Source organism: Panthera onca, chromosome A3 (assembly GCF_046562875.1).
Source record: "Panthera onca isolate mPanOnc1 chromosome A3, mPanOnc1 haplotype 2, whole genome shotgun sequence".
Classification (NCBI taxonomy): Eukaryota; Metazoa; Chordata; class Mammalia; order Carnivora; family Felidae; genus Panthera; species Panthera onca.
In genome coordinates this window covers 135,571,050-135,595,039 of record NC_138341.1, presented here as the reverse complement: position 1 = coordinate 135,595,039, position 23,990 = coordinate 135,571,050, and the positions used below count along the sequence as shown (strand labels likewise).

The 23,990-nt window shown below is 61.1% G+C and overlaps 1 protein-coding gene across 1 annotated transcript; it reads right to left on the bottom strand.

Annotated features, from left to right (window-relative positions):
* Positions 1-1,784: 1,784 nt before the first annotated feature.
* Positions 1,785-23,328, bottom strand: NPEPL1 (aminopeptidase like 1). Its single transcript, XM_060621198.3, has 12 exons — positions 23,132-23,328; positions 22,428-22,613; positions 21,811-21,981; positions 17,546-17,635; positions 17,008-17,089; positions 14,498-14,640; positions 8,446-8,523; positions 5,244-5,344; positions 4,172-4,295; positions 3,687-3,863; positions 3,046-3,156; positions 1,785-2,531 (listed from the first exon to the last, which is right to left on the bottom strand). Exons 1-12 carry the CDS (start codon positions 23,279-23,281, stop codon positions 2,373-2,375), a joined length of 1,572 nt encoding a protein of 523 aa, XP_060477181.1. The 5' UTR covers positions 23,282-23,328; the 3' UTR covers positions 1,785-2,372.
* Positions 23,329-23,990: the final 662 nt, after the last annotated feature.

Here is a 23,990-nt window from a genome sequence, read left to right as displayed (position 1 = left end):
TGCTTGCCAAGCCCTGGAGAAGCTGGCTGGTTCCCAGCAGGAAGCTGGGAATTCTCTCCACCAAAAGAGACATTTCCTGCCTCTCCTCCTTCATTCCTGCCTGCTAGGTGACCTGTGCTCTGCTCCAGGCCAGGCAGCCCCTCCCAGACCCACCTGCAGGATGCCTCCTGGCCTACGAGGGCCTGCGCTTGCTCCTCTGTCCCACCCCACGGAGCAGGGCTGCGGCCTCCTCTCTTGGGACGGGGGTGCTGACACCTGCAGGCCTCCCCCCCCATTTGGCAGGCTCTCAGGGTGGGCGGTGACAGAGCACCTCTCGGGCACGCAGGTGCTTCGAGCCGCTTGGTGTGGCCGGGGCACCCAGACTCTGCACCCCCATCTTCCGGTCCGTGCGCTGGGTCAGCTGGACGCTGGGACAGCAGGCCTTTGCCAGGCTCCGTCTTCTTGTGCCGTTTGCTGGAGACCGCGATCGGGTGGCTCCGTCAGGGCCCGCCTGCCCCCCGCCACTGGCCACCCCCAGACCCTGCTGCTGAGGCTCTGGTGCGGCCAGAGGAAGCGGCCGTCGTGTCCTAAGCCCCTTTGGCTCTTGGGAAAGTGAAGCCATCGGCTCACCCCCACGGTCCCCCTGACGCCGGGCATGCAGCTGGTCCCCAGCTGGGTCCCTGGCCCTGAGGCTGCCTTTGTGCTTGCACAAGGGAGACTCAGTTCATCCCCTGCTCCTTGACCCTGCATCCTGCAGCCCCCTGGTGGGGGGAGTGGACAGTGCCAGCTGCCCGGAGAAGGAGCAAGGCCACCTCGGTGACCCCTGCCTCCTCCAGGGCATCTCAGGGAAGCTGGAGAGAGCTGCCCTATTTCGAGGCCATTAAGCAGGCTAATGAACCGTGAAGGCTCCCGGCCCTTCTGGCCACCCACCACGCCTCCCCTCCCCTCATGGAGCCCACCTACCACCTTGTGACTGCTATTTGTGAGTTCACGTGTCGGGTGAGGGCTTTCCCAGACAGGGCTGGGACCTCAGAGCTGCTCCCGGCCTTTTCCGGGCCCGGCTGGGACTGTGCACACAGCAGGCTGTTGATAAATATTAGCTTGGGATTATGCCCAGAGAGAGTCACCTTGATATTCAGAGCTGGGGAAGGGACTTGGGAGCCTAGGGACCCTTGGGCAGGGATGAGGTGGTCAGGGGGCCAGGGCACAGCCTGGTGACTTGTGTCCCACAGCCACATTCTCCCCCTCAGTCCCCACCCGAGGAAATGTGGCCCCTTCCTCCATGCCAGGTGGTGCCAGAGTCCCCGATGCCTTCCTCTGGGCTCAGGCAGCCCACCGGGGTAGAGCATAAGAGGGGACAAAGGTCCTGCCTCACCTGCCACACAGGGTGCTGGTGGGGGGAGGGAGTCTCCTGACAGCCTGTCCTTCAGCACCTATGATCGACTCAGTATGGTACTCGCCTCGTGATGTACGTAGGGCGAGCACAGCCCTCCCTGCAGACCACAGGACCATGGGAGAGTCCCAGAAAGCCCCAGGGGCCTCCCGTTGGGAGCCCACACCGTGAAACCTCAGAAAACCAACCAGCCTGGGCTGTGCGGGCACCGACCCAGGACTCTGGCCCCACCCCCGTCCTCTTCCCACACCCCGGGGCTCTCATCGGCCAGAGCGAGGTTGCCGCACTGCATCTCGATGCTGGATACCGGTTTTTGAGAAGGCGGGAGGGCCGGGAGCCTCAGAGCCACGGGCAGGCCTCAGGGTGGGTTTCCCAACCAGGGTGAGAGAAAGACGAGGCAGAGACATAGGTGTAATGTGATGCGGCCATATTTACTTCACCCTCCAGGGACTCCTAAGGGCCCAGAGGCTCCTCTTGCTTCCGTAAAATTGGGTCCCTGAAACAAGTTACTTCCGTCCTTTCAAAGGGGTGGGCTGCCTGGAGGCAGCGGCTGCCCTGGCTGGAGCACGGCCTGGGCTCTCCATGACGTGGATGCCATGTGAGGGGGCTGGGGGCCAAGGATAAGGCCACGGGCACCCCCTGCGGGCACCGAGCAGGGACAGGAGGCCCAAAGGCCACCTGGCCAAGGCGGCAGGGTCATCTGTGCATCCCGGAGCCTCAAGGTCGTGCGTGCGGAGGCCCCTGCAGGGAGGAGCGTGTGCAGAAGCCGGCAGGAGGCCTGGCAGGTAACTCAAACAGCCGCAAGCCCCAGCGCCCCCCCGGGCCATCCCCCAGACCCTGAGCTGTCTTAACGAAGGAGCTGTTTCTATCACTGTGACAACTAAAGATAAAAACAAACCAAAGCCTATCTTAAGGTATAATCTTCCAATTGCTTAAAATTAATCAGTGCAAAGTGAGGTAAAGAGCCTTGTGTCACAAGGGGGCCGGGGAGCGGCCGGCCTCACACGAGCCTGCGCCTCTTGGAGTCCCTCTCCGCGTCGGCCTCCGGGGCATCCGCTTCACAGCCAAGTGGGGACACCAGGTTCAGCAGAGGGTCCTCAGAGGCCCGGCCGAAGAGTGCCAGCAGGAGAGCCACGCCAAAGCCCGTGGCACGCTCCCCCTGTGGGCAAAGGGCAGGCTGGAAGCCCTCCGCCAGGCTGAGCCAGACCCCCTCGGCAAGCCCACCCGTGCAGGAAGGGGTTCCCGGGCCAGGGTGAGGGCGTCCACCCCCCGCTCGGCCCGTGGCCCCCCTCCTGCCACCCTGCCACACTCAGAGCCGAGTCAGGCGGTGGGATGGCTCTTTGCCCTCTGGCCCCCACCCCCGGGGTCTTCTTGGGTGGGATAAAGGGTGAGCCGAAGGCCCGGGGTCTCCAGCCGAGGAGAAGGGCCGTGCGCAGCAGCCACTCTATTTCCGGGGATGAGGAGACCAGAGACCAGGGGCACGGCTGGCCGAGGTCGGGCCACAGGCAGTGTGACCCTCCACACAGAAATGCTGCTGATGAGCTCAGCCCGGAGACAGAGAGGGGTTCTGGGTGCACGAGAGGGTGGGAGTGGCCAAGCCGGCGTGCGGTATGTGCAGGTGGGGGTGTGGGGGGCAGGCGGGGAGAGGACACCCCGGGGGAGCCTGGACTCACGGCGTGCACGGGCGCGGCGATGTCCAGGTGGACCCAGACCCCAGGCCAGTCAAAGCCAATGTGTGAGGCGATGAAAAGGCCAGCACAGGAGCTGGGGCTGTTGTCCCGGTCCTAGGGGGACAGAAGGATAAACGGTGACCTTTCTGCTGCCAGCAGCGGGGGTGTGGGGGAGGGGCTCCACCAAAGCGAGTTCAGGGTTCACTCGGACCCGCTGAGGATGCCCCCCCCCCCCCACCATGCCCCCTGGACCACATCTTCCTCAGCCACTGCCTCCCCTGGTGTCTGCACGAGGGGGCTTGGGGTGCAGGGGTGCCCAGCGTGGGGGACTGCAGAGAGGGACCCCAAGGGCTTTGCGCGTGTGTGGATTAAGGGTTCTGCCTTCACCCCGGGGAGCTGCGGAGCCAGCGAAAGAGCTGATGGAGGAGGCAGACCCCAGAGCGGGGAGGGAACTTCTGGCACGGACCCGAGGCAGGGCGACCAGGGAGAGGTGCATACCGCGTTCCAGATGCTGCCACCCTGAGCACGGATCTGGGGCCCACCTGGGGGGCCCTTGTCCACACTGCTGCTGGGTCCTGGGGTCACCTGGGCCTCGGTCCGCCCCACCCCACCTGGCCGGGCAGGGGGGAGGACCGCACACCTACCGCCACGGAGTTCTTCATGTCAGCTACGGCCGAGGTGAACTCGCTGAAGTGCAGCTCGGGGCAGTAGACCAGTGGGTGCACCAGGTCTCCGCACCTCGTCCCAGCCTTCACGCAGGCCGCCTCCCACTCCGCGCTGTTGGTGAGCACCGCAGCGTGGTACTTGCCCGTGGCAATGCCCTGGGAGGGTGGCCGGGGCAGAGGGAGGGGCGGAGCGCAGGGGAGCGGCCACGCGCGGGAGAGCAGGGGCCCGGGGCGCACACAGAAGCCAAGAGGGGCAGCGAGGAGCAAAGAAAGAAAGAACCGGGAGCCACGTGAGCCGCCAGGGAGGACGGTTCCTAAGCTGTCCTGACGCTGGGACCCAGCCCATGGGCCTTGCCACCTGCCTCCCACTGGGTGCCAGGGACGAGCTCCCAACCTCTCCCTGGGCTGCAAGGACGGGGCGGGGCGGCGGGGGGGGGACAGTACCAGGAGTCGAGGTGGCCCACCTGCGCTCCGGTCAGCGTGGCTATGTCCAGGATGATGTCCGCACCCAGGTCCTTGCAGGCGTAGGACACCCCATCCGCCAGGACCAGCCTGCCCTCAGCGTCAGTGTTGTTGATTTCCACAGTCCTGGGATGCCGCAGAGACCCCTGCTCAGGGACGGTGCTCCCTGGGGCACTGGGACAGAGTCCCTTTGGAACTGGGGGGACCCCATTAGAGCCCGCTTCCCTCCCCGGAAGGCAGGGCCGCTCCCACCCCTACAGCGATGTAACGCCAGGGTCAGTCCCACCCCACTGCTCTCCAGCTGTGAGCCAGGGAACCCCACGCAGCCCCCTGTGCCTTGGTTTCTTCGTCCGTAAGATGGGAGAACAGGGTTGTGCGGGTAGCCTGACGTGCACTGGGCCAGCCCTGGGCCCACACAGCCTGGCACTAGGTAAACACAAAAGGGGGAGCCCCTCCGGGGGTCACCCTACAGACAGGCGCCCGTGTACGGGGCGGTGAGCAGACTCTCCTATTGCGAATCTAGACCACCTGCTCCTTCAGCTGCTGCCCACTGACTTCTCAGTGTGTCCTTTGCAACTGGGAAGCAGTTCGAGGGCCGATCCCAAGGGGGAAGTGCAGGGAGAGCCCTCAAGTAGGAGGTCTGGAGGTGGAGTGGGGGGTGGGGTTGGGACAGGGCTCCAGGCACACAAAGAACGTTAAGCCTAAAGGTTGGGAAGGGCGCATCCCCCTAAGGCAGGGTGGATCCTGAGCCAGGCACCCTGAGGGAGCCCAACACCTCATCTAGCGATGTGACCCGCCACCTGCCCCCGGACCCCTGGGAGCAAGCAGCCTGCTGGCCAGGGGCTCCTGTGACAGGGCGTCCTCCCCACAGGATGTGCCTCTGGCTGGAGAAGCAGGGTGAAATCTGCCTCCAGGACGGCCGTGGGTCAGGGCTGACCAGCCTGGCCCTGGCAAGGAGAGGCCCCCCACCCACCACCACGAGGTCCAGCAAGAGAGCCCCTCCCCGCCCCCCACGAGGTCCAGCAGGGCCCACATGCCCAGAGGGCAGCCAGGGGGTGAAGGAACCAGCCTTACTTTCCTGAGTACAGCAGGTGGATATCGTCTGGCCTCGTAGCGTTGGGACCCACTGAGTTCTCGGCCAAGCAGAACACAGCGTGGAGGTTGTCTTTGAAACCCTGCAGGGAACATGGGCAGAGGCTCCAGTCACACCGGCTAGCAGTGCGTGGAACAGACAGAACTGGCCAGAGTTTTCTGACCCCTGTGGACAGCAGACAGACGGAGCCCCGGGGAGCAGAGAGCACTGTCCCGTCACTCCCAGGCAGTCCTGGCTGCACCCCATCTGGGAGAGTCTCGCCACCCCTGTCAGAGCCCACGCAATTCGAGAATGAGCCCGGGAGCGGGGCTGCTGGCTTTCCTCCTGGCTCTCCCACTTACCCAGGGCACGAGCCGGGCAGGTGGCTCAGCCCCTGCCTCCCGTCCACAACGCATGGTCAGCGATCAATGTCTCCCACTGCACAAACCCTCTGAGCTCTGCATCGGCGTACAAGAGCAAGCTACACACAGATGCGCGCATGGGGGGTTGGGGAGAGCTTGCCTCGCCCAAGTTTCGGCGTGAAGTTAGTTTTCTGATGCCAAAACGTGACGTGTGCACGCAGAGAAACGTGCACAGAACAGGCTGAGTCAGTTTCTGCCCCACACGGGCCCTGAGCCTGCCCCAGAAAACCCCTCGCCTGGGGGGCAGCTGGGGCTCTCCGGAGCAGGTGTCACGCTACAGGTGCCGAACCCCCATCGAAGGTAAACGCGGGCCTGTGGCAGGCAGGGGCCGTGGCACCGGGCCGGGACAGCGTGGAGCCTGAACCCAAAACACGGTGCCTGGGGAGAGCACCCCACTCTCGTCCTGGGGCCGAAACCGTGGGGCGGCCCGTCGGCTCGAAGACCCCGAAGCAGCTGGGACCACACTCACGGCCAGGCTGTGTGAGGATGAGTGTTCGCGGCTTCCAGAGTCTCGGTCCCAGCCCCCCCGCCCCACCCGCTCAGAGCTCCCTAAGACCCCTAACCACGGACGTCCTCCCAGCACGTGGGGCCTGCGGCCTGGCTGTGCCCCCGTCTCCAGCTGTCCTCGTCCCCGTGGGAGTGAGGGGCTGGGATCAAATCAAGTGTGACAACGTGCGGCCTCGAGACAACAGGGTGGCCCCAGGGGCTCCGAAGCTAGAGAAATGGATCCCGCCGCGGAGGGAGGGGGGGCCCTGAAGTCTTCCCAGAGCGAGCCATGTCGGGTCTGGGCCCGGAGAGGAGTCTGCACAGCAGGACAGCAGGGCGGTGCGGAGAGACCACGGCCCCCAACTTGACCCTGTCGGATGCCCTCCCACCCAGTTTTGCGTTCAGAAGGTCTGGTGTGCTGCTGCTTCTGGTGTGGGGTCGCCACGGGGAAGGCCAGCTTAGAGGTGCTGAGGGCCTTGGGCTCGTATTACCGGGCACTGGGGAGGGGGGTGAGACACATGGGTCTTGGGATCCCCGGGGGCGGGGGGGACTGAAAACCCGCAGGCGGCCGAGGTTTGAGGTTCTCAGGCCGCGGGCCACGGCCTAGAGGCTCCACCCTCAACCCCAGTTTTTGTGGGCCTCGATGTGAGCCACAAAATACGTAATGGTGATGCTGGCTTATAACCCACAGGGTGAACTAAGAATCTGCACATCCATAAGTGGGAACAAAGTGTTGAATGAATAAGTAACCCGGGGAGGGGAGCACTGTTTCCCCCAGAGAACCCCCCCCGCCCTCGCCCACTGCCAAGGGGATGTCTGCTCGTCTCGGGCAACGGGCTGGACTCCTGACCAGCCGGAATTGGAAACTCTGCCAAGACCTTTTTGTTTTTGTTTTCATTTGAAGGAGAAAGAAAGTCTGGTATGTGGTGAGGTGAAGGCCAGGCCCCATAGAAGGAGCCTGAAGGAGGTGAGCTGCCATGGTGGTCGGGGCACCCCATGCCCCTGTTGAACAAACACTTTTTATGGCGTGGGGACTTTAGGCTCCGAAGGACATCACCTGAGGCCTCCCTGGAGTCCGTCCTTCCTCTCATTTTAGAGCCTCTGGCCTCTGATGGGTGCAGACCAGCCAGGATGAGGTGATGCACCCGTAAGAGTGGCTGCCTGTGTGCCTGGGGACGAGGCCTCGATGCCTGGGAACACCTGAGGGGCCTGTGCTCTCGGGGGTGGCCTCCTGAACGGCCTTCAACAGGTGGGTGCCTGCCACGTCCTCGGGGCAGACGCAGGAGGAACAGCCACAGCCGGCTGGTCCCTTGCTCAGGAATCTGGTCCCAATGGTTGGGCTCCGTGAGGCTGCACGTGTCCCGGACGGGAAGATCTCCCACTTGGCGGGTGAGCTGGGCTCAGCGACCTCAGTTGTATGGGGTGGGGGGGGGGGCGCTGGGGGCCCCTCTGCTCCCCCGGATGTCTCTGCTCAAAGCGGTCACCCAGGCTATTCCCGAGGCAGATCCAGTCCCATTCTACCTGGTCATGGCTCACCAATGCCAGCTGGGCACCCCCCCCAGACCCCTACCCTGACCCCAGGCCCTGAGAGCGGGCAGGCAGGCCGGGTGGGGCGGCTCCAGAGCGGCCCTCCCCATCCCAGAGGGCAGTCCTCCTCCTGGCCGTGAGGGACCCAGATGGCCCGTCTCTCTGTGGAGAGAGTGGCCCCGGGTCCCCACCGGCTCAGACAGCACTCTCATGATGTGACCCACAGATGGGTCGTGGCAGGAGGGGCACCCAGGAAGGCCGGTGCTCATGAGCTCGGCACAGGGCCCTGTCCGTGCCATGTGGTTTTAGGTCGGGCTTCTTCACCGAACACACGCTCATGGGGTGCCTGACACAAGCCAGACCCTGAGTGGTGGGCATGGGTGGACACACTCAGGAAAAGGCAATGTGCCCAGGCAGACATGCCCCTCAGGCAGAGGTGACACTCTATGGGGAGGTGGCACTCAGGACAGGTGACACTCAGGCAGAAGTGACACTCTCAGGACAAATGACACTCTCAGGAGAGGTGACACTCAGGTAGAGGTACTCTCAGGACAGGTGACAGGACAGGTGACACTCTATGGAGAGGTGGCACTCAGGACAGGTGACACTCAGGCAGAGGGGCCCCAGCAGCAGGCAGGAAGCCCCCGCAGAGCAGGGAGAGAGGTGTCGAGCTGTGGGGTCTCAGGGGTGGGGGGGTGGGGGAGGAAAGCAAGCCCGCCCCCAGGGAGTCCCCCTCCTCGAGGACTGCAGACGGTGGGGCCACACTCACCTGCTTGATGGCAGCTCTGAAGGCCCCCAGCACAGCCGCAGCACCCCCACAGTCCCTCTTCATCCCCGGCATGGTGGTCTGGAGGGGGCACAAAGGGGCCAGGACAGCAGTGAGCACGAGTGGGTGCTGGCCTGCCATCAGCAGTGCCCCACCCCTGCCTGGCACACTAGGACCCCAGAGCGGCTCCCTCAGACCTGTAGGACCTGGTGCCAGGTCCCCTGAGCTCACACAGAATCCAAGAAACGCCCCCCCCCCCCCTCCGCCGGTCACGCAGCTGTTCCCCACAAGCGATGGGACATAATGGCCAAAGGGGATGGGACCCTTTTGCCGGAGCAGAGCTTTGGGGGTCACCTGATGAACCAGAGGTGGGAGGGAGGGGAGCCGGGGAGCTGCCCAGACCTGCCACGTGGGCCGTGGCCTGGCTCCTACGACCCGGCCACCCACCCCCAGGCTGCCAAGTTCCCCTGGGGTCTGTCTGCAACAGCTCTCTCTGTCCGTGTCTCTGCCCAATTTTTGAGGAAGAAGCTGAGGTCTGGGGCCTCCGAGGCTTGCTTGAGGTGTCCGGGCAGGGCTGCTGGGCTGTGGGGCAGGCTTCCCTGCACCTGTCACCACCTGGCCCCAGCTCCCTCTGCTCCCCGACATCAATGTCTCCAACAATGCGCTCAGGTTAACGCGAACTCATCCCCAAGGTCACTGTCACCAGTCCCCAACCCCACCGCCCGCTCTGTCGACATCTAACGGGGAGGCGGGGGGGGGGGGGGGGGGGGGGGGCGTGCCAGGCACAGGTGCCCTCATGCTGCAGAAGTAACTGTGAGAAACTGTGATTTCTCTACAAACCGGCTGAGAGCGGTTACACGTTTTTCCATTTGATGGGCTCCCAGCTCTAATTGACAAGTTCATACTTTAAATTCGCAACAGGCCATCAGATGCAGGATATGGGTCGGAAACGTACCGGGTGATTTTTTTGAACCCTTATCGGATTACACAAGCCTCGGGTTTTAATGGAAAGCATTTTTAGACATAAACTGAGCTGCTTTTACAATTAAGTTGAGTGAAGATGACCCGGCTAGCACTATTGAAAATAAGCTGTCTCTTTGACCTAATCGGCGAGAAAGCACAGGATTGTTTAAACGGAAAAACCGGGGCCTCAGATCTGGAATCAAACCACTCGCAAAACGGCCCGCACAGGATAGCTCCAGATGGTCTCTGAAATTGTGTCTCCCTGTCACCAGGGCGGCCTCCCGACCACAGACAAGGAGCACCAGGTGGCAAATGCACCTCAATTGACTGCGTGAGCTTTGCAGACCGTCCCCCACCGCGTTCTTCCTGGTTTTAGAAAAGAGATGCTTCCCAGAGTAGCAGGAAGATGTCATCCGCCCGGGACACTCATGGGGCTGTCACACGATGCGGCAAAGCAACATTGGGCCGCGGCCACGACACGGACCGCCGCGGGACTCGCCTCCGTCCCGCAGAGAAGCATGGCGGGGCCAGCTCCCTTGTCACCTCGCCGATGCAGATACATGATTAACTTTTCCAAGTCTCCACTGCCGAGTGTAGCTGTTTTCCATGTTCCATGTGATGGAATGGAAGGTGCGTGTGGAGCGGTCCTGTTCTCGCCAGACGCTCGCCGGGCGGTCAGGGCCGGGGCTGGGGACGGTCGCCGAGTTCTCTGCTCGGCTAGAGAACTTCGCTCCTGAACACCGAGCTTGACTCAAGGAACCACTGACGTGTGCCGGTTTATTCAGACTTAGGTGTCTGGCAGATGTTTTCTTTTTTTTTTTTTTTTACTTTTTATTTATTATTGAGAGAGACAGAGTGCGAGCGGGGGTGGGGCAGAGAGAGGGGGAGACACAGAATCCGAAGCAGGCTCCAGGCTCCGAGCTGTCAGCACAGAGCCCGACGCGGGGCTTGAACCCACAAACTGCGAGATCACGACCTGAGCTGAAGTCGGACGCTTAACCGACTGAGCCACCCAGGCGCCCCATGGCAGATGTTTTCTTAAAAAAGAACAAAGTGAAACTCTCACTTCCAGAAGAGCCGACAGTAGTCGCTGCCGGTGGTAAAATCTGAGCTTTCAAGCAAAAATAATGATTTTGAAAAACTTGTATCTGTCTCTGTGACAGCTTCTTAATAGCGATTTTTAAAAATGAGATGGATGGTGGGACCAAGTGTGGCTTTTAAAAATATCGTACGTTGGGGCACCTGGGTGGTTCACTTGGCTGAACGTCTGACTCTTGGTTTTGGCTCAGGTCATGGTCTCACCGTTTGTGGGTTTGAGCCCCGCATCGGGTTCTGTGCTGACAGTGTGGAGCCTGCTCAGGATTCTCTCACTCTGTCTCTCTGTACCCCTCCCCTGCTCACTCTCCATCTCTCTCTCTCAAATAAATGAATAAACATTTCCTTAAAATTTTTTAGAAATACAACGACATGGGTGGTGGAACCAAGTGTGACTTTTTAAAATAGTATATGTTGTGTCAAAATTCGGAGGTTCTGCATAACTCCGGGGACAGTGTCTTCTGAATGCCCATGCATGATGCCACAAGATCATGCAGACTTCGAGGCAGACCGTAATAACAGAGTGCACAGAGACACTGCCACGGTTTCTGATCCCGCACGAGCGCTAAGCTTACAGACGCTCTCCCTCGACGAGTTTTGGTGTAATAATAGCAAAGAAAAATGCCCTTGGGTGTTTGTAACGGGCACTAAAATATTTCTCCCTTTTCCAACTACAAAATGAGTGAGGCCAGACTTTCTTTTTATATTTCAACTAAAACAACAGATCACGATAGACTAAATGCAGAGGCAGCTACAAGATCATGGCTGCCTTCTAGTAAGGCAGACGCGAACGAGACTGGCAAAATGTCACATAATGCCACTCTTCTCAATGACTTCTTTTCATTTGGGGAAATGCAGCTATTTTCGTAAAATATTTACATGAACATGCAATGGGTTTACACTGTTACTTTAAAATAAACAACGATCTCTCCCCAATTTTAATTTCTAGTAGGGTAAGTATCAACCGACATCACTCTTCTAAAAGAATCTCCTTAGGATCAATACTTTTTGAGAGGGGAAGGGGTTCTGAGACTAACACATTTGAGACCTAAATTCACACTGATCCTGATTTACCTTTGAAGTCTTTGGAGACAGTGCCCCCAGCAACGTATGCCTCATTCTTCAGCAGCCCCTGCTTCTCACTCTGGCCCTCCACCAAACCAGCATCCCAAATAAGCATCTGATCCCAGGAGAAAGGAGCTTGCAATTCTCCCCGCTGGCACTGAGCTGCCTCCAGGGCAAGAGCCAGTGTCACGGCTGAGAGACACGGTCTTTGGAGTCTGAAAATAATAATTTACAGACTAAAAGTCGGTTTGCCTGTTGTCATCAGTGGTAAAATATTTCTCCCGAAAAATCCGTGGCTTGAAGTGAGTTTTAATCGTGTCAATTAAAAGGTTTGAACCCACCCATGGTAATTACGTGTCCTTTTAGAAACCTCATTCTACATGGATGCTAATAACTGCCAGGTGCACAGCTGGCCTGACCAGGACAGACTCCGCGACGTGCCCTCTACCAGAGAACGGAGGTGGGGTCGGCACCCACGGTGCCACGCGTCCTGCCCGCAACCGTGGGCTCCAAGCGAACCCAAGAGTGCAGGGAGCCTGGGACTTTCAGCCTCCCGCCGTCTATGGGAACCACCGGACTTGTTTAAAACGTTTTCACTCCGCAGACCTTTGAAGGCCGCTAGAATCCATCTCGAAGGGCTGAAAACATGGACAATATCACAATTTCTGGGGTTTCGTGGGAAATGGGGTATCTGTGTATTGACCGCTTCATGCAAGAGAAACTCTTCAAAATTAAAATTGATCGTGGTTTTGGACCGATTTGGACCAAGCACGAGTGAAGACAGTCTCACAAATCTGGTACCTCTGTCCAGGCAATGGACATAAAGATGTGGAAAAGATCACTTTGGATAAAATCCCAGACAAATCTGCAGAAGCGAAGGCCTGAAAACAGACACCGTCATGCTAACATCTGTTACCACGACAGACCACAAGGGAGACATATGCTATTTTCTGTCTAAAACATCATGTTAGTGTTATTTAAAAGTGTCGATGTATTACTGTCTTCTTTACGTGTACTGTAATATTTATCCCTTTATTTATCAAAAAAAAACCTTTTTAATGTTTATTTATTTCTGAGACACAGAGAGACAGAGCACGAGTGGGGGAGGGGCAGAGAGAGGGGGAGACACAGAATCCGAAGCAGGCTCCGGGCTCTGAGCTGTCAGCACAGAGCCCGACGCGGGGCTCGAACTCACAAACTGTGAGATCATGACCCGAACTGAAGTCGGTCGCTCAACCGACTGAGCCACCCAGGCGCCCCTACACTTTGTTTATTTTCAAGTAATCTCTACACCCAGCATGGGGCTCGACCTCACAGCTCCGAGATCAACAGTCACACGCTTCACCCACTGAGCCAGTCAAGCGGCCCTATAATACTTACTTCAATTTTTTACTGGCATGATAATACATATGGAAGGTGTTTGGTTTTTTTAACCTTTATTATTGGATCATTTCCTGATTAGTCTTGAAAATAATGCTGTTTACAGGAGGAGGGACGTTACCAAAAAACCAAAAAACAAAAAACAGGGGCGCCTGGGGGGCTTAGTCGGTTAAGTGTCCGACTCAGGCTCAGGTCACGATCTCACGGCTCCTGGGTTCGAGCCCCGTGTCGGGCAGGGCCTGGAGCCCACTTCGGATTCTGTGTCTCCCTCTCTCTCTCTGCCCCTCTCCCGCTCGGGCTCTGTCTCCGTCTCTCAAAAACAAATGTTAAAAAAAAAAAAAAGGCCATCCACTCTGGGTACCAAATGCACTAGACGGACCAGCGGTCGGTGCGGAGGGCAGCACACAGCCGCTAACCGAAATAGCGCCCAGCACTGGGGTTCAGGTCAGAAAGCGCCGGAGCAGCGGTGAACCCCACCGTGCGCGCCTCATCCGCGGGGCGGCGCCTCCCGGCTCCAGCCAGGGCTGCCAGGGGGAGACAGAGGACCCGTCCCGCCAGTTCCGCTGAGTTTACCAAAGGTCGAATAGCCCGCCTTCTGTGACAATCTTCCTGTTTTGTACACGTTGGTAACTCACTCAGATTATAGACCGGCGCTTGGGCCAACAGGACACATCTGCGAGCCCCGCCGGCTGCCAGCTCTCCGTGTCTGCTCGGCGTGAGCTTGGCCTGTCCCGTCTCTTCTAAAGCGTCCTCTCTGGGAAGGTTGGCTCTCCTTTTCCAGGTCTCCCGGGGCACCGATTTCACATGCCTGCTCCTTCCCAGGCCTTCTGGGTCTTGGCGCTGGAGGGCCCAGCCCAGGCCGGGTGCCCAGTAGTTGCTCAATGCGCGTGTGTGACGTGAGCAGATGAAGACGTGTCCCTCCTCCTCTTCCTGGTGCCACCTCGCCTCGCGGTGCACAGCAGGCCTGAACGCGCCGGGTGCGGAGGAGGGAGACGGAGCCACGACGGGTGCCCAGGCCTCCGGACACGGCCACGCCTGAAGGCCGCCCACAGGACAGACTTCTGAGACCTGGCCTCACCAGAACACCTGCAGGCGGCTTGCCTGGGGATCCAAACCCCTCCGGCCTTCTCCAGGGGGCCTATCCTCCGCACAGGCTCGCCCAGACCCCCACTAAGCGTTCTGTGGAAACCCTGGATGGTCGTGGGGACAGTGGGCACCACCCCACGCCCTTCTTTTCAGATGGAACCACCGATTCCTTAAACCTTGCCTCCTTGGGTTAGTTTTCCAGCCTTTTCATTGTTTCTGCGGCTTTTCTCTGGATCCCGTCCAGATTTTTTTGTTTGAAGTGTGGACACGAAACCGTCTCCCCCTCAGAAGAGGAATCAGCCCGGCCGATTCTTCCCGAACTTGGCTCCCCAGAGGCACGCCCCAAGGCCAAGGTCCCAGAAACCTCGCTTGCTGCCTTCCTCCGGCGCCCCTGAGAGGTGATGGGCCTGCCTACAACCCTCCTCCCCCCCGGGCCCTGTCCAAGCGCTGGCCCCCGGCACCTCACCTTCCCTTTGATGCTGAGACCCCCGGTGTCGTAGACGATCCCTTTGCCCACCCACGCAATGGTCTGGGTGGCTCCTTCTGGGGTGTGGCTGAGGACGGCAAGTGCGGGGGGGTGCAGGGCGGCTTTGCCAACACCGTAGATTCCTACAGAAAGCACGGGGGCAGGGTCAGTTGGGCTCGGGTCGAACTGAGCAGAGACCTCCCGGCAGCACCCCCCCTCCCCCTCCCCCAGAAACACCAGCTCTCTCCCAGGATACAGCCGCTGGCGTGTGGATATTTCTCCCGGAGCATGTGCAGTCCTAGCCCGAGCGACCTGCCCCCTCTCCTGCCCCCTGGCCAGCGTGGGATTGGGAATGCAAATTAGTTCCAAAGCTCTGGGGCTGCAAATGAATTCTATGCGAAGTATCGTTAGGCAAAAAAAAAAAAAAAAAAAAAAAAAAAAAAAAAAAATCCACTGAGGGGAAAAAAACCTGTATCATTCCCAGAAAGAAAAGAACACGATTGCAGAATGAAATGATTTTTGGATAACGCTTCAAGGCCACTCCAGCCCACGCTCATTCTCCCACCCCGAGCCCTCCACCCTTTCCAAAGCTCACTCCCACCACAGCCTCGCTGCAGCCATGCCATTTCCTATCTTCTCAAGAAAGCCTGTCGTGGGCAGAGACCATGCCTCGAAGTCCCCCAGGAACCGGACCGAACAATCATGAAAACCAAGACGACAGCTGATAATGGCTGCCGGACAAAGTCCTACACATCCTGTAAGACCCGCTGCAAACGTCCTCTCCTCTGTGAAGATTCTTCCCCGAGAGGAGCAGCCTCTCCCTCCACCTGTGTGGATGGTTTGTGTGTCTTGTGGTGGGCACCTCCAAGAGAGCCCCCTGGGCCCCTCACCTCCGGGCGTTCTTGAGCACGTGGGGCCCCTCCCGCTACGTGTGGACAGAACCTCAGGTCCCACTTGTTCTGGACTCAGCAGAAGTGACGAGATACCACTTCTGAGACTGGGTTACAAAAAGAGACCTTGGCTCTTCCTCGCCTGTTCGCGCTTCCTCGCCCAGAAGCTGTGCTTTGAGGGAAACGGCTGCTGCCTGTGAGCTCAGCTCAAGGAGAGGCCCTCGTGACAAGGGACAGCCAGCAAAGACCCGAGGCCCGGTGACAGAGAGCACATCATCGGCCCCGGTCGAGCCTTCAGATGATGGCCGCCCCAGTCAACATGTTGGGTCTCTGCCCAGGAGAGACCCTGCACCCAGCACCCGGCTCAACCGTGCCCGATTCCCTGCCCACAGGACCGCGTGGCCCTTCCTTCTGGAATCATTTGTTTGGCAGCCACATATCAAGAGTACAGTGCCCCTCCCCCAGCGAGACTGAGAGGACCTTGTCCTAGTGCCTGGGGGGCGGGGAGGATGGGCCTGGCCGCTAGGAAAGGCCCTCTGAGAAGGTGGCTTCCACTCAAGGTGTGCAGGGTATGATGGCCCTGCCATGACAGCATCTCGGGGAAGTACTCAGAGAAAGAGAGCTGTAAAGATGAGGCCCTAATGCTGGGAATGCGAGCTGGTGCAGCCCCTCTGGAAACAGTATGGAGGTTCCTCAAAAAATTAAAAATAGAACTACCCTACGACCCAGCAATTGCACCACTAGGCATTTATCCAAGGGATACAGGGGTGCCGTTTCCAAGGGACACATGCACCCCCATGTTTATAGCAGCACGATCAACAGTAGCCAAAGTATGGAAAGAGCCCAAATGTCCATCGATGGATGAATGGAGAAAGAAGATGTGGTCTATATATACAATGGAGTATTACTCGGCAATCAAAAAGAATGAAATCCTGCCATTGGCAACTTCGTGGATGGAACTGGAGGGTATTATGCTAAGTGAAATTAGTCAGAGAAAGACAAAAATCCTATGACTTCACTTGTATGAGGACTTTAAGAGACAAAACCGAGGAACATAAGGGAAGGGAAACAAAAATCATATAAAAACAGGGAGGGGGACGAAACAGAAGAGACTCACAAATATGGAGAACAAACTGAGGGCTGCTGGAGGGGCTGTGGGAGGGGGGATGGGCCAAATGGGGGAGGGGCACTGAGGCATCTACTCCTGAAACCATCGTCGCACTAGATGCTAACTAACTTGGATGTAAATTAAAAAAAAAAAAATTAAAAAAAAAAAAAAGACGAGGCCCTGATGCGAACGTGGGCCTGTGCACTCGAGGAGCAGAAAGGTCCTGCTGAGCTGGCCCAGGGAGCCAGGACAGTAGCCTTTGTGGACAGGGAGCAGGCCACGGAAGGACTCGGACACCGTGGCTTCCAGAATCCAAACCAGAACCTGAATCAGTGCCTCATTTCTCCCCCAGAGACGGTCCGCTTCCCGGGGTCTGGCCTTGGGGTTGGACGCAGGCTGGCCTCTTTCAGGGGAAGCTTGAAGCGACCCACGGTGCCACCCACCGCCACCCTCGCCCCCCAGCACCCAGGACCGGCCTGAGGCCACGGCCTTCGAGGCCCAGCTCTACCCACCTCCAAATCCTCTCGTCTTCAGCTCCTCATCCCGGATGATCGTTGGGGTGATCCCCAGGTCTTTTCCAACTTTCTTAATCTCCTGGACACGATCATGGAAAAAGCAACACAAAGACACGTGAAAATGGCTTCAATCAGGACGAGGCCGTGGCTCTGGGCCAGGGATGAGCCGACGCCCGCGTGGCGGAGGGGAGCCAGGGCCCCAGCTCTCTCGGCTTTGGGCGTGATCAAATCCAGGACAGAAGGCCCAGCCTCCAAACTACAACTTCCTGCAGGTTCACGGCTGCAGTCCTGCAGAGGGGCCTCATGGAGGAGGCTCTGTCCCCCCTCCGCCCTCCGCCGAGGCCTGCTGGCCCCTCGCAGCTGGATGGACAGCAGGACCCCGTCCACAGCCGCCCCACGCTTCCTTGGGCGAGGTGCAGTGACTACGGACACCGTCCCCTCTGGCCTCGGGTTTCCTCTGGCTTCCTCGGGGTCCACCAATGCTTCTCCCACCCTGGCCCCACCTTGGCACGACTGACTCCCCTGGGCCACGAACCTCGAGGAACGTGTCTGTGTTCATCTCATTACACGGAGTGTCCACAATACGGGCAGCCAGCCGCACGCCTTCCGTGGCGTTTGTTAAACACTGGGGAAGAAAACCAGAGGCTGTCACCGGGGACCTGGGACCAGGCAGCAAAGGCTGTCCCTCCCTCTCTGTTCCCCCAGGGACCAAAGGCACCGGCAGCACCGAGGGGAGGTTTCGGGGCTGCTGACAGGGCCTCGAGGGGCAGGTCACGCTGCCCGCTGTTGCTCTCCAGTGCCTGTGACCCATCCAGCAGCCTTCAGAAAGTTCAGCGCGACTCTGTACCTCGCCTCCAACACAGATGACACAATAGCCCTGCAGCCTGGCGTCCCGGCCGGCCGTCAGTGGGACCCACCTTCCTTGCCAAGACTCCTCTGCTGCTTACCCCCTCATCCTGGGGGCAGGCGGCCCCTGGGCCTGGCCCTGAGCACACGCTGGGCATCCCCGCCCCTGGCACCTGCCAATCCCACGTCCCCTGCTGGGGAGAAGTGCTGTCCTTTGCTCCTGACTGAACGAACGTCTGCGTCGCCCCCAGACTGGTACCTCGAGGCCCTAACCCCCAACGTGATGCTATTAGGAAGTCTTTGAGAGGGGATCAGGTTGCCATGAGGTCGGGAGGGTGGGGCCCACCGTGGAAGTAGAGTCCTCAGTAGGAAGAGGGAGGGCGTGGCGAGAAGGTGACCACCTACCAATCAGGAAGTCTCCACCACACCCCACCCTGACCTCAGACATCCAGCCCCCACAACTGTGAGGAGTACCTATCTGTAAAGACGCCACCCATGGCCTGTTGCGGCCTGAGCTGTAATACACCCTCCCCTCTCCTCTGGTCAAGGCCCTGGCCATCCTTTGTGGCGCCTCTTGAAGGCCGTGTCCCCCAGAAGCTTCTCTGGACCTTCCCAAAAGAGTAAAAGTATTCTTTGCCCTGTGCCCCTGGACCCGCTGGCCCTCCTTCCGGCCCTCCGGCCATCAGGGTGGCGTTTTTCTCACCTGAGCCCCAGGTGAATGTGTCACAGACTCCCTGCCCTGTCTTCCTGGCCATCCAATGCCACACCACTCTGGGCACGGGGTCCCCACCCTGCCTCGTGCGGCTCACACGTTGGCCCAGAGCCCAGGAGGGAGCAGGGACCCGACACCGTCCACCAAACTCAGCCCGGCACGGGGGACGCCCTCTAGACGGGTGTCTGCGCTCCGATGCGGACGCTGCCCGCCCCCGCCACCAGCCACCCCTCCAGGCCCTGCCTCTAACTTCTGCCAAGAGCATCTGTCCTGCTCTCGCTTTAACACCGACCCTGGAAGTTCTTTGCCTTCTCATTCGTCTCCACCTGGCTGTCACCCACGGCGCCCCCTGCCCCACCCCGCGCCCCCCACCACCACCCCATGCTTCAGACACTGGGCTGGCCGGCTGCCTCCATCAGCGCGCAGGGAAGGGGCATGATCAGAAGAGCGACGGCACAGGTGCAGCGGGGGTACAGACAGCTGGAGCGTGTCATTGCCCTCCCCAGCCCCACAGCGTCGGGGAGGCCAGGCTCGGGGGCGACGGCACCTGCCCAGCCACCTCCTAGGCCCTGCCGAATGGCTCAGAGAGCTCCTGCCATCCCCAGGTAATTACACCCCAAAGCCTCAAAGGCAGAGACGCAGGACCGGACAGCTCAGATAGGAGATGTGACCGTGTGGTCCCCGCCGCCTGACAGCGGGCTCTCCTCTGGGAGGCCGAGGGTCCCTGTCCGCGGCTGTCGCAGAGACCATTGCTCATCTGTGACGCAGCCCGGGGCTGCTGTCTGGGAAGCGCGTCAGTGCCCCAGAACTCGTCTCGAAGGAGGCCAGGCGCTCGGCCAGCAGGCCCCCGCGAGCTCAGAGCTCCTGGTGCGGCGCGGCCGGGCGAGAGGGCCGACGGCACCTGCGGGGGAGGCCGGGGAGGCTCCGGGCGCCCTCCGGCACCCCAGAGCCTCGTGAAGAGCCTGCGCCTCCTCGTGCCTCAGCCTCCCCATCACAAAAGCAGGATCAAGCGTTCATTCATTCATTCATTCATTTCATTCCACCCACGTTTCTGGGAGCTCCCGCTGTGCGGCAGGCTCCACACTAAACCCTGGGAATTTGAACGTGTCCACGGTACTCCGGTCCAGCAGAAAATCGCAACACCCCACTCGGTTAAACGCTACAGGGGAGGAGAGGCCACAGGAGCCCGGACGGGAAGAGGACCTGGAGGGGAGTCGAGGGGGGCCCCAGGGTATAGAAAGGGCCACACGGGTTATCAGAAGCTCCTGTGCTCATGATCCAAGACAGACGGGACAGAGGACTGACAGACGGTGGCCGCGGTTAAGACCTGGCTCTGCCCCTTGCTGGTGGGGCCCCCTTAAGTCACCTGATGTTGCAAAGCCTCAGTTTACCCAGCTCTACAATGGGATTAAGGACAGGCCCCAAGACAGGCTGTCGAGAGGATTAAGCACGGGTGTGCATGCGCTAAGAGCAGTTCCTGCTACCTGACAAGCCCTGGAAAACTCTGCGCTCACGCGGCCAGAGGAAGGACGAGCGTCTGGAGGCAGCAAGACCAGCGAGGAGGCTGCCGCAATGGTCCAGGAGAGCAGTGGGGTGCGGGGGCGGGGGGGGGGGGGTTCCCCGTGGCAGTGGCAGTGGGCAGAGCAAGGTGCCCTGGACGGGGGTCAAGGAGACCCACCAGCCCAGCGGCCCTCGTCACGGGTCGGGCCGTGCTGGGGCCACAGACCGGAAGCTTCTGGAAGCTTCCATCCCAACGTGGGGCACAGAGGCTGAGCAAAGATGTATCACACGAGGTGGGATGGTGCTCGCACTCAGCAGGCAGAGGGCCTGACTGTGAGGGAGGCCATGTCAGCCAGATGGCCAGGCCCCCGCCCCGGGGGGAAGGGACGAGGGCAGAATCTGGACCGAGACCAGGCAGGTCCAGAGCAGGAAGGACCTGGACAGGGAAGCTGAGGAGGAGGTAGGAGCCTGGCAGGGCATAGGCCCAGCAGGAAGTCAGCCCACCGGCTGGCAGGGAGGGAGGGAGAAGTGCTTGGAGGAGTCGGGGAGTGGGGGAGGGGGGGTCCAGGGTGCTGCTCAGGCTCGCAGCCCCGGGGTCTGGTGGAGAGAGGCCCGAACTCCAAAGGGATCCCCGCAGCTGCAGGGGAAGGTGGTCATCGGTGCCCGTCTGAGGGATGAGCTCACAGGCCTACGGGAACCCAGAGATGGGAATGCCGGACGGTCGGGAAAGGGATAAAGATATGGCTGTAGGCCGCAGGGGACGTGGGAAGGAGGCACGACTCCTGGGTGGGGCAGACCCTTCCAGGAGGGATGACAAACGGGATGACAAAGGTCCCAGTCCGGCAGACAGGGCCCTTAAAAAAACAATGTCAGGAAGTGGGGTGGAAACTCCACTCGGTGGGCTGAGGGGGAAAAGGGAGTTCAGAAAGGCAAAACAATGAGCCCGTGTGTTTTCAACGTCTGGAGATGAATGGAAGGAAAGGAAAGGAGCTGTTACGAGACGGTGGAGACGGAAGCATGGCCTCTCCTCCTGGAGCAGAGAATCCAGGTGGAGGGTGAGGGGTGCTGGCCTGGGACAGAAGTGAAGGGTGGGGGTGGGAAGCACAGCCCGGTCTGGCCGGGGACGAGGAGGGTGAGGCCACGGGAAAGGAACCCAACCCCCACACAAGGACTTCTGACTTAGCATCTCTCCCAGCCTTGCCTCACCTCAAAAAAGGATTATCCTGCGGGCGCCTGGGTGCCTCAGTCGGTGAAGCATCCGACTTTTGATTTCCGCTCGGGTCACGATCTCAGGGTTTGTGGGATCGAGCCGGGAGTTCCGGCTCCACACTGGGCGTGGGGCCTGCTTGGGATTCTCTCTCTCCCCCTCTCTCTCTGCCCCTCCCCCATCTCAAGAATAAATAAACTTTATAAAGAAAAAAGGATTCTTCTGAAGATCCAATGCAATCACGCGGACAGGATTCTTAGTATGAAATGTGAAAGTGCCTGGCACTGGTTAGGTGCTTGGTAAATACGGGTCGAACAGACTGAATCCTGAAAAGGAAGCCCACCCAGAGAGGGGGCAGCTGCCTGGCTCTGGAAAGGCCTCGGGGGCCTTCTGGGAAACTGCTGCAGCAGCCCAGCGCCACATCACCCCCCCCCCCCACGGAGGCGGGGGAGACACAGAGCTCCCCAACTCCCCTTCCAGCTGCCCCCAGCTCGCACAGGCCCAGGGGACACAGCCCGAGCCTGCAGACACCCACTTGCAAAGTGGACACCTCCACTGGCCCGTTGTCTTGTCCCACCAGGAAAAACTCCACGGTGACTGTCTTCTTCTCCGTGCGTCTCGAGGCCCCCGAGCGGTGGGTGAAGAGGGGGAAGGCCCGGGCCAGGGCGCACGCGGAGGCGAAGGCGTCCGACCGCTCGCACACCATCTGCGGCACAGAGAGGCAGAGCCGTGAGGAGGGGCAAACCCACGGGGACTGCACTCAGGCAGTGCTGGGGCCTCGAAGCTGGGCCAGAGGCCACTGTGGGTACAATGTGGACAGAGGGGCCCCAACACAGCCACCGCGCAGGGGCCTGCCCGGAGCCACTTCCTCACTGCGTGAGAAAGGGACACGTCGGCCACCAGATGTGGACCGTCTCCGAGACAGGAGAGGAGGACGCCGAGGGGAATGGGTTCAGGAGTCTCAGATTTGCCACCGAAAATGGTCTGGGGTAAATGGCCTAGTCTCTCTGGCCTCAGCTTCCCTTCTGTGAGCAGGGGTTACAGTGTCCTGGGTTGTGGCCCCATGTCCACCTGGGAGGTACCGCGAGCCTGGGTGCCCAGCAGGCATGACACACGCTCCCCGATGGTAGGCGGATGGCCTCCGGCACTCACCAGGATGCACCGATGGGTCCCGGGCGGCAGGCAGGTCCGCACAAGTCGGGTGACGAAGTGGGCAGCGGAAGGGCTGTTGTGCCGGCTCACCCTGGAGGGCAGGGCGGCCACGGTGGCATAGTTCAGGTAGAGGGGACAGCTGTCCGTGGGGTTGGGGTTGAGCGTGCTTAGCGCGGCCTGCCAGAGCTGGATCAGAAGGGGAGAGACAAGAGACAGACACCAGACTTCAAACAGCCCGCATGCCGGGAGCCCGGCCCTGCATGCGGGCGCTTGCGTCGCCAAAAGGGCCCTTTTGCAGCTTCCCCGGGGCACCCACGATCCGTAATTAAGATGTGTGGCATCTCGCTGGAGCTAAGCGTGCGTGCGTGCGTGCGTGTGTGTGTGTCTGCTGGCACGATTCCACCCTTGTGGGATTACACGCTGGGGATTTAAAAGGCCGGCGTGGGGGCCGCCTGGCTTCGAGCTGCCAGCCCGCACCGGGGTGGGCCCGGCCAGGTGCCGCCGCGAGGACTTCCGGAAGCGGGCGGCCGGCTCCTCCCCCGCGGGGCCGCGCGCGCCCCTCGAAGGCGGCGGCGCCCTGGAGGCGGCTCCCGGGGCGGGGGGAGGGGGGGCGAGGTGGGGGGGGGCGCCCAGCGCCGCCGGGCTGGCCTCGCGCCCCTGCGGGCGCCGGGCGGGGCCTCCGGGCGGCCGCGCGGCCCGCTCACCTCCTCGGTGACCCGGGGCTGCAGCTTCCCGCGGACGTGGCTCCAGGGCACGCGGTGCAGGTGGTGCAGCTGGCCGAGCAGCAGCAGCGGCCGGCTCTGCGGGTCCGCGTCCCCGGCGCTCGCCTGGAACTGCAGCCCCACGTTCGCCATCTTCCGCCGGCCCGCGGGCCCCCACCCCGCCCCCCCCCCCCAGACCCGGCCCGGCCCGGCCCGGCCGCCGCCCCGCTCCGCTCGGGCTCCGCTCCGGCCCCGGCCTCGGCGCCGCCCCGGCCCTGCCCGGCCCTGCCCGGCCCCGCCTCCCCCCGCCGCTCCGGGGCCGCTCGCGAGACGTGCAGGGCCCGCCCGGGGCGCGAGGGGGCGCCGGGCCGGCGGGGCGGAGCGGGCCGCCCTGACCCCGGGGCGGGCCCCGACCTGCAGGCCCGGCCTGGCAGGCGCCCGACCGGCAGCCCGGCCCCGGGCCCGGGGTAGGCCCCAGATGCCGGCGGGCTGCAGGCCCCCGGGCAGGCCCGGATCCCCGGGGCGGGCCCGAAAACCCAGCAGCCCCGATCCCGGGGCGGGCCCCGAAGCCCGGCGGGCCACCCCTTCCCTGCCCCCACCGCCGCCGAGCAGGCCCCGCGGCGGCCGAGGCAGGCCCTGAGCCCCACAGGCCCCCCAGTGGGTCCTGCCTTCAAAGTGAGGGAAACAGAGCTCTCGGGATAGCTTTTCCAGGGAGAGGCCCTGGCCTCCAGCCCCAGCACACCCTGGTGGCCCTGACCTCCAGCATATCCTGAAACGACCCAGGCCCAACCTCAAGTCCACCCACGCAGCTCCCACTGGACCACAGTCTGGATGAGCCCTAAGCAGGCCCAGCTGCCAGCGG

Excerpts from the sequence above, each read along its gene's own strand:
- NPEPL1 (XM_060621198.3), bottom strand. The coding sequence starts at position 23,281 with ATGGCGAACGTGGGGCTGCAGTTCCAGGCGAGCGCCGGGGACGCGGAC. Across the intron at positions 22,614-23,131 it reads AGCCCCGGGTCACCGAGGAG|CTCTGGCAGGCCGCGCTAAG; the intron begins GTGAGCGGGCCG and ends CTTCTGATCCAG. Across the intron at positions 17,636-21,810 it reads TGGAGGTGTCCACTTTGCAA|TGTTTAACAAACGCCACGGA; the intron begins GTGGGTGTCTGC and ends TTTCTTCCCCAG.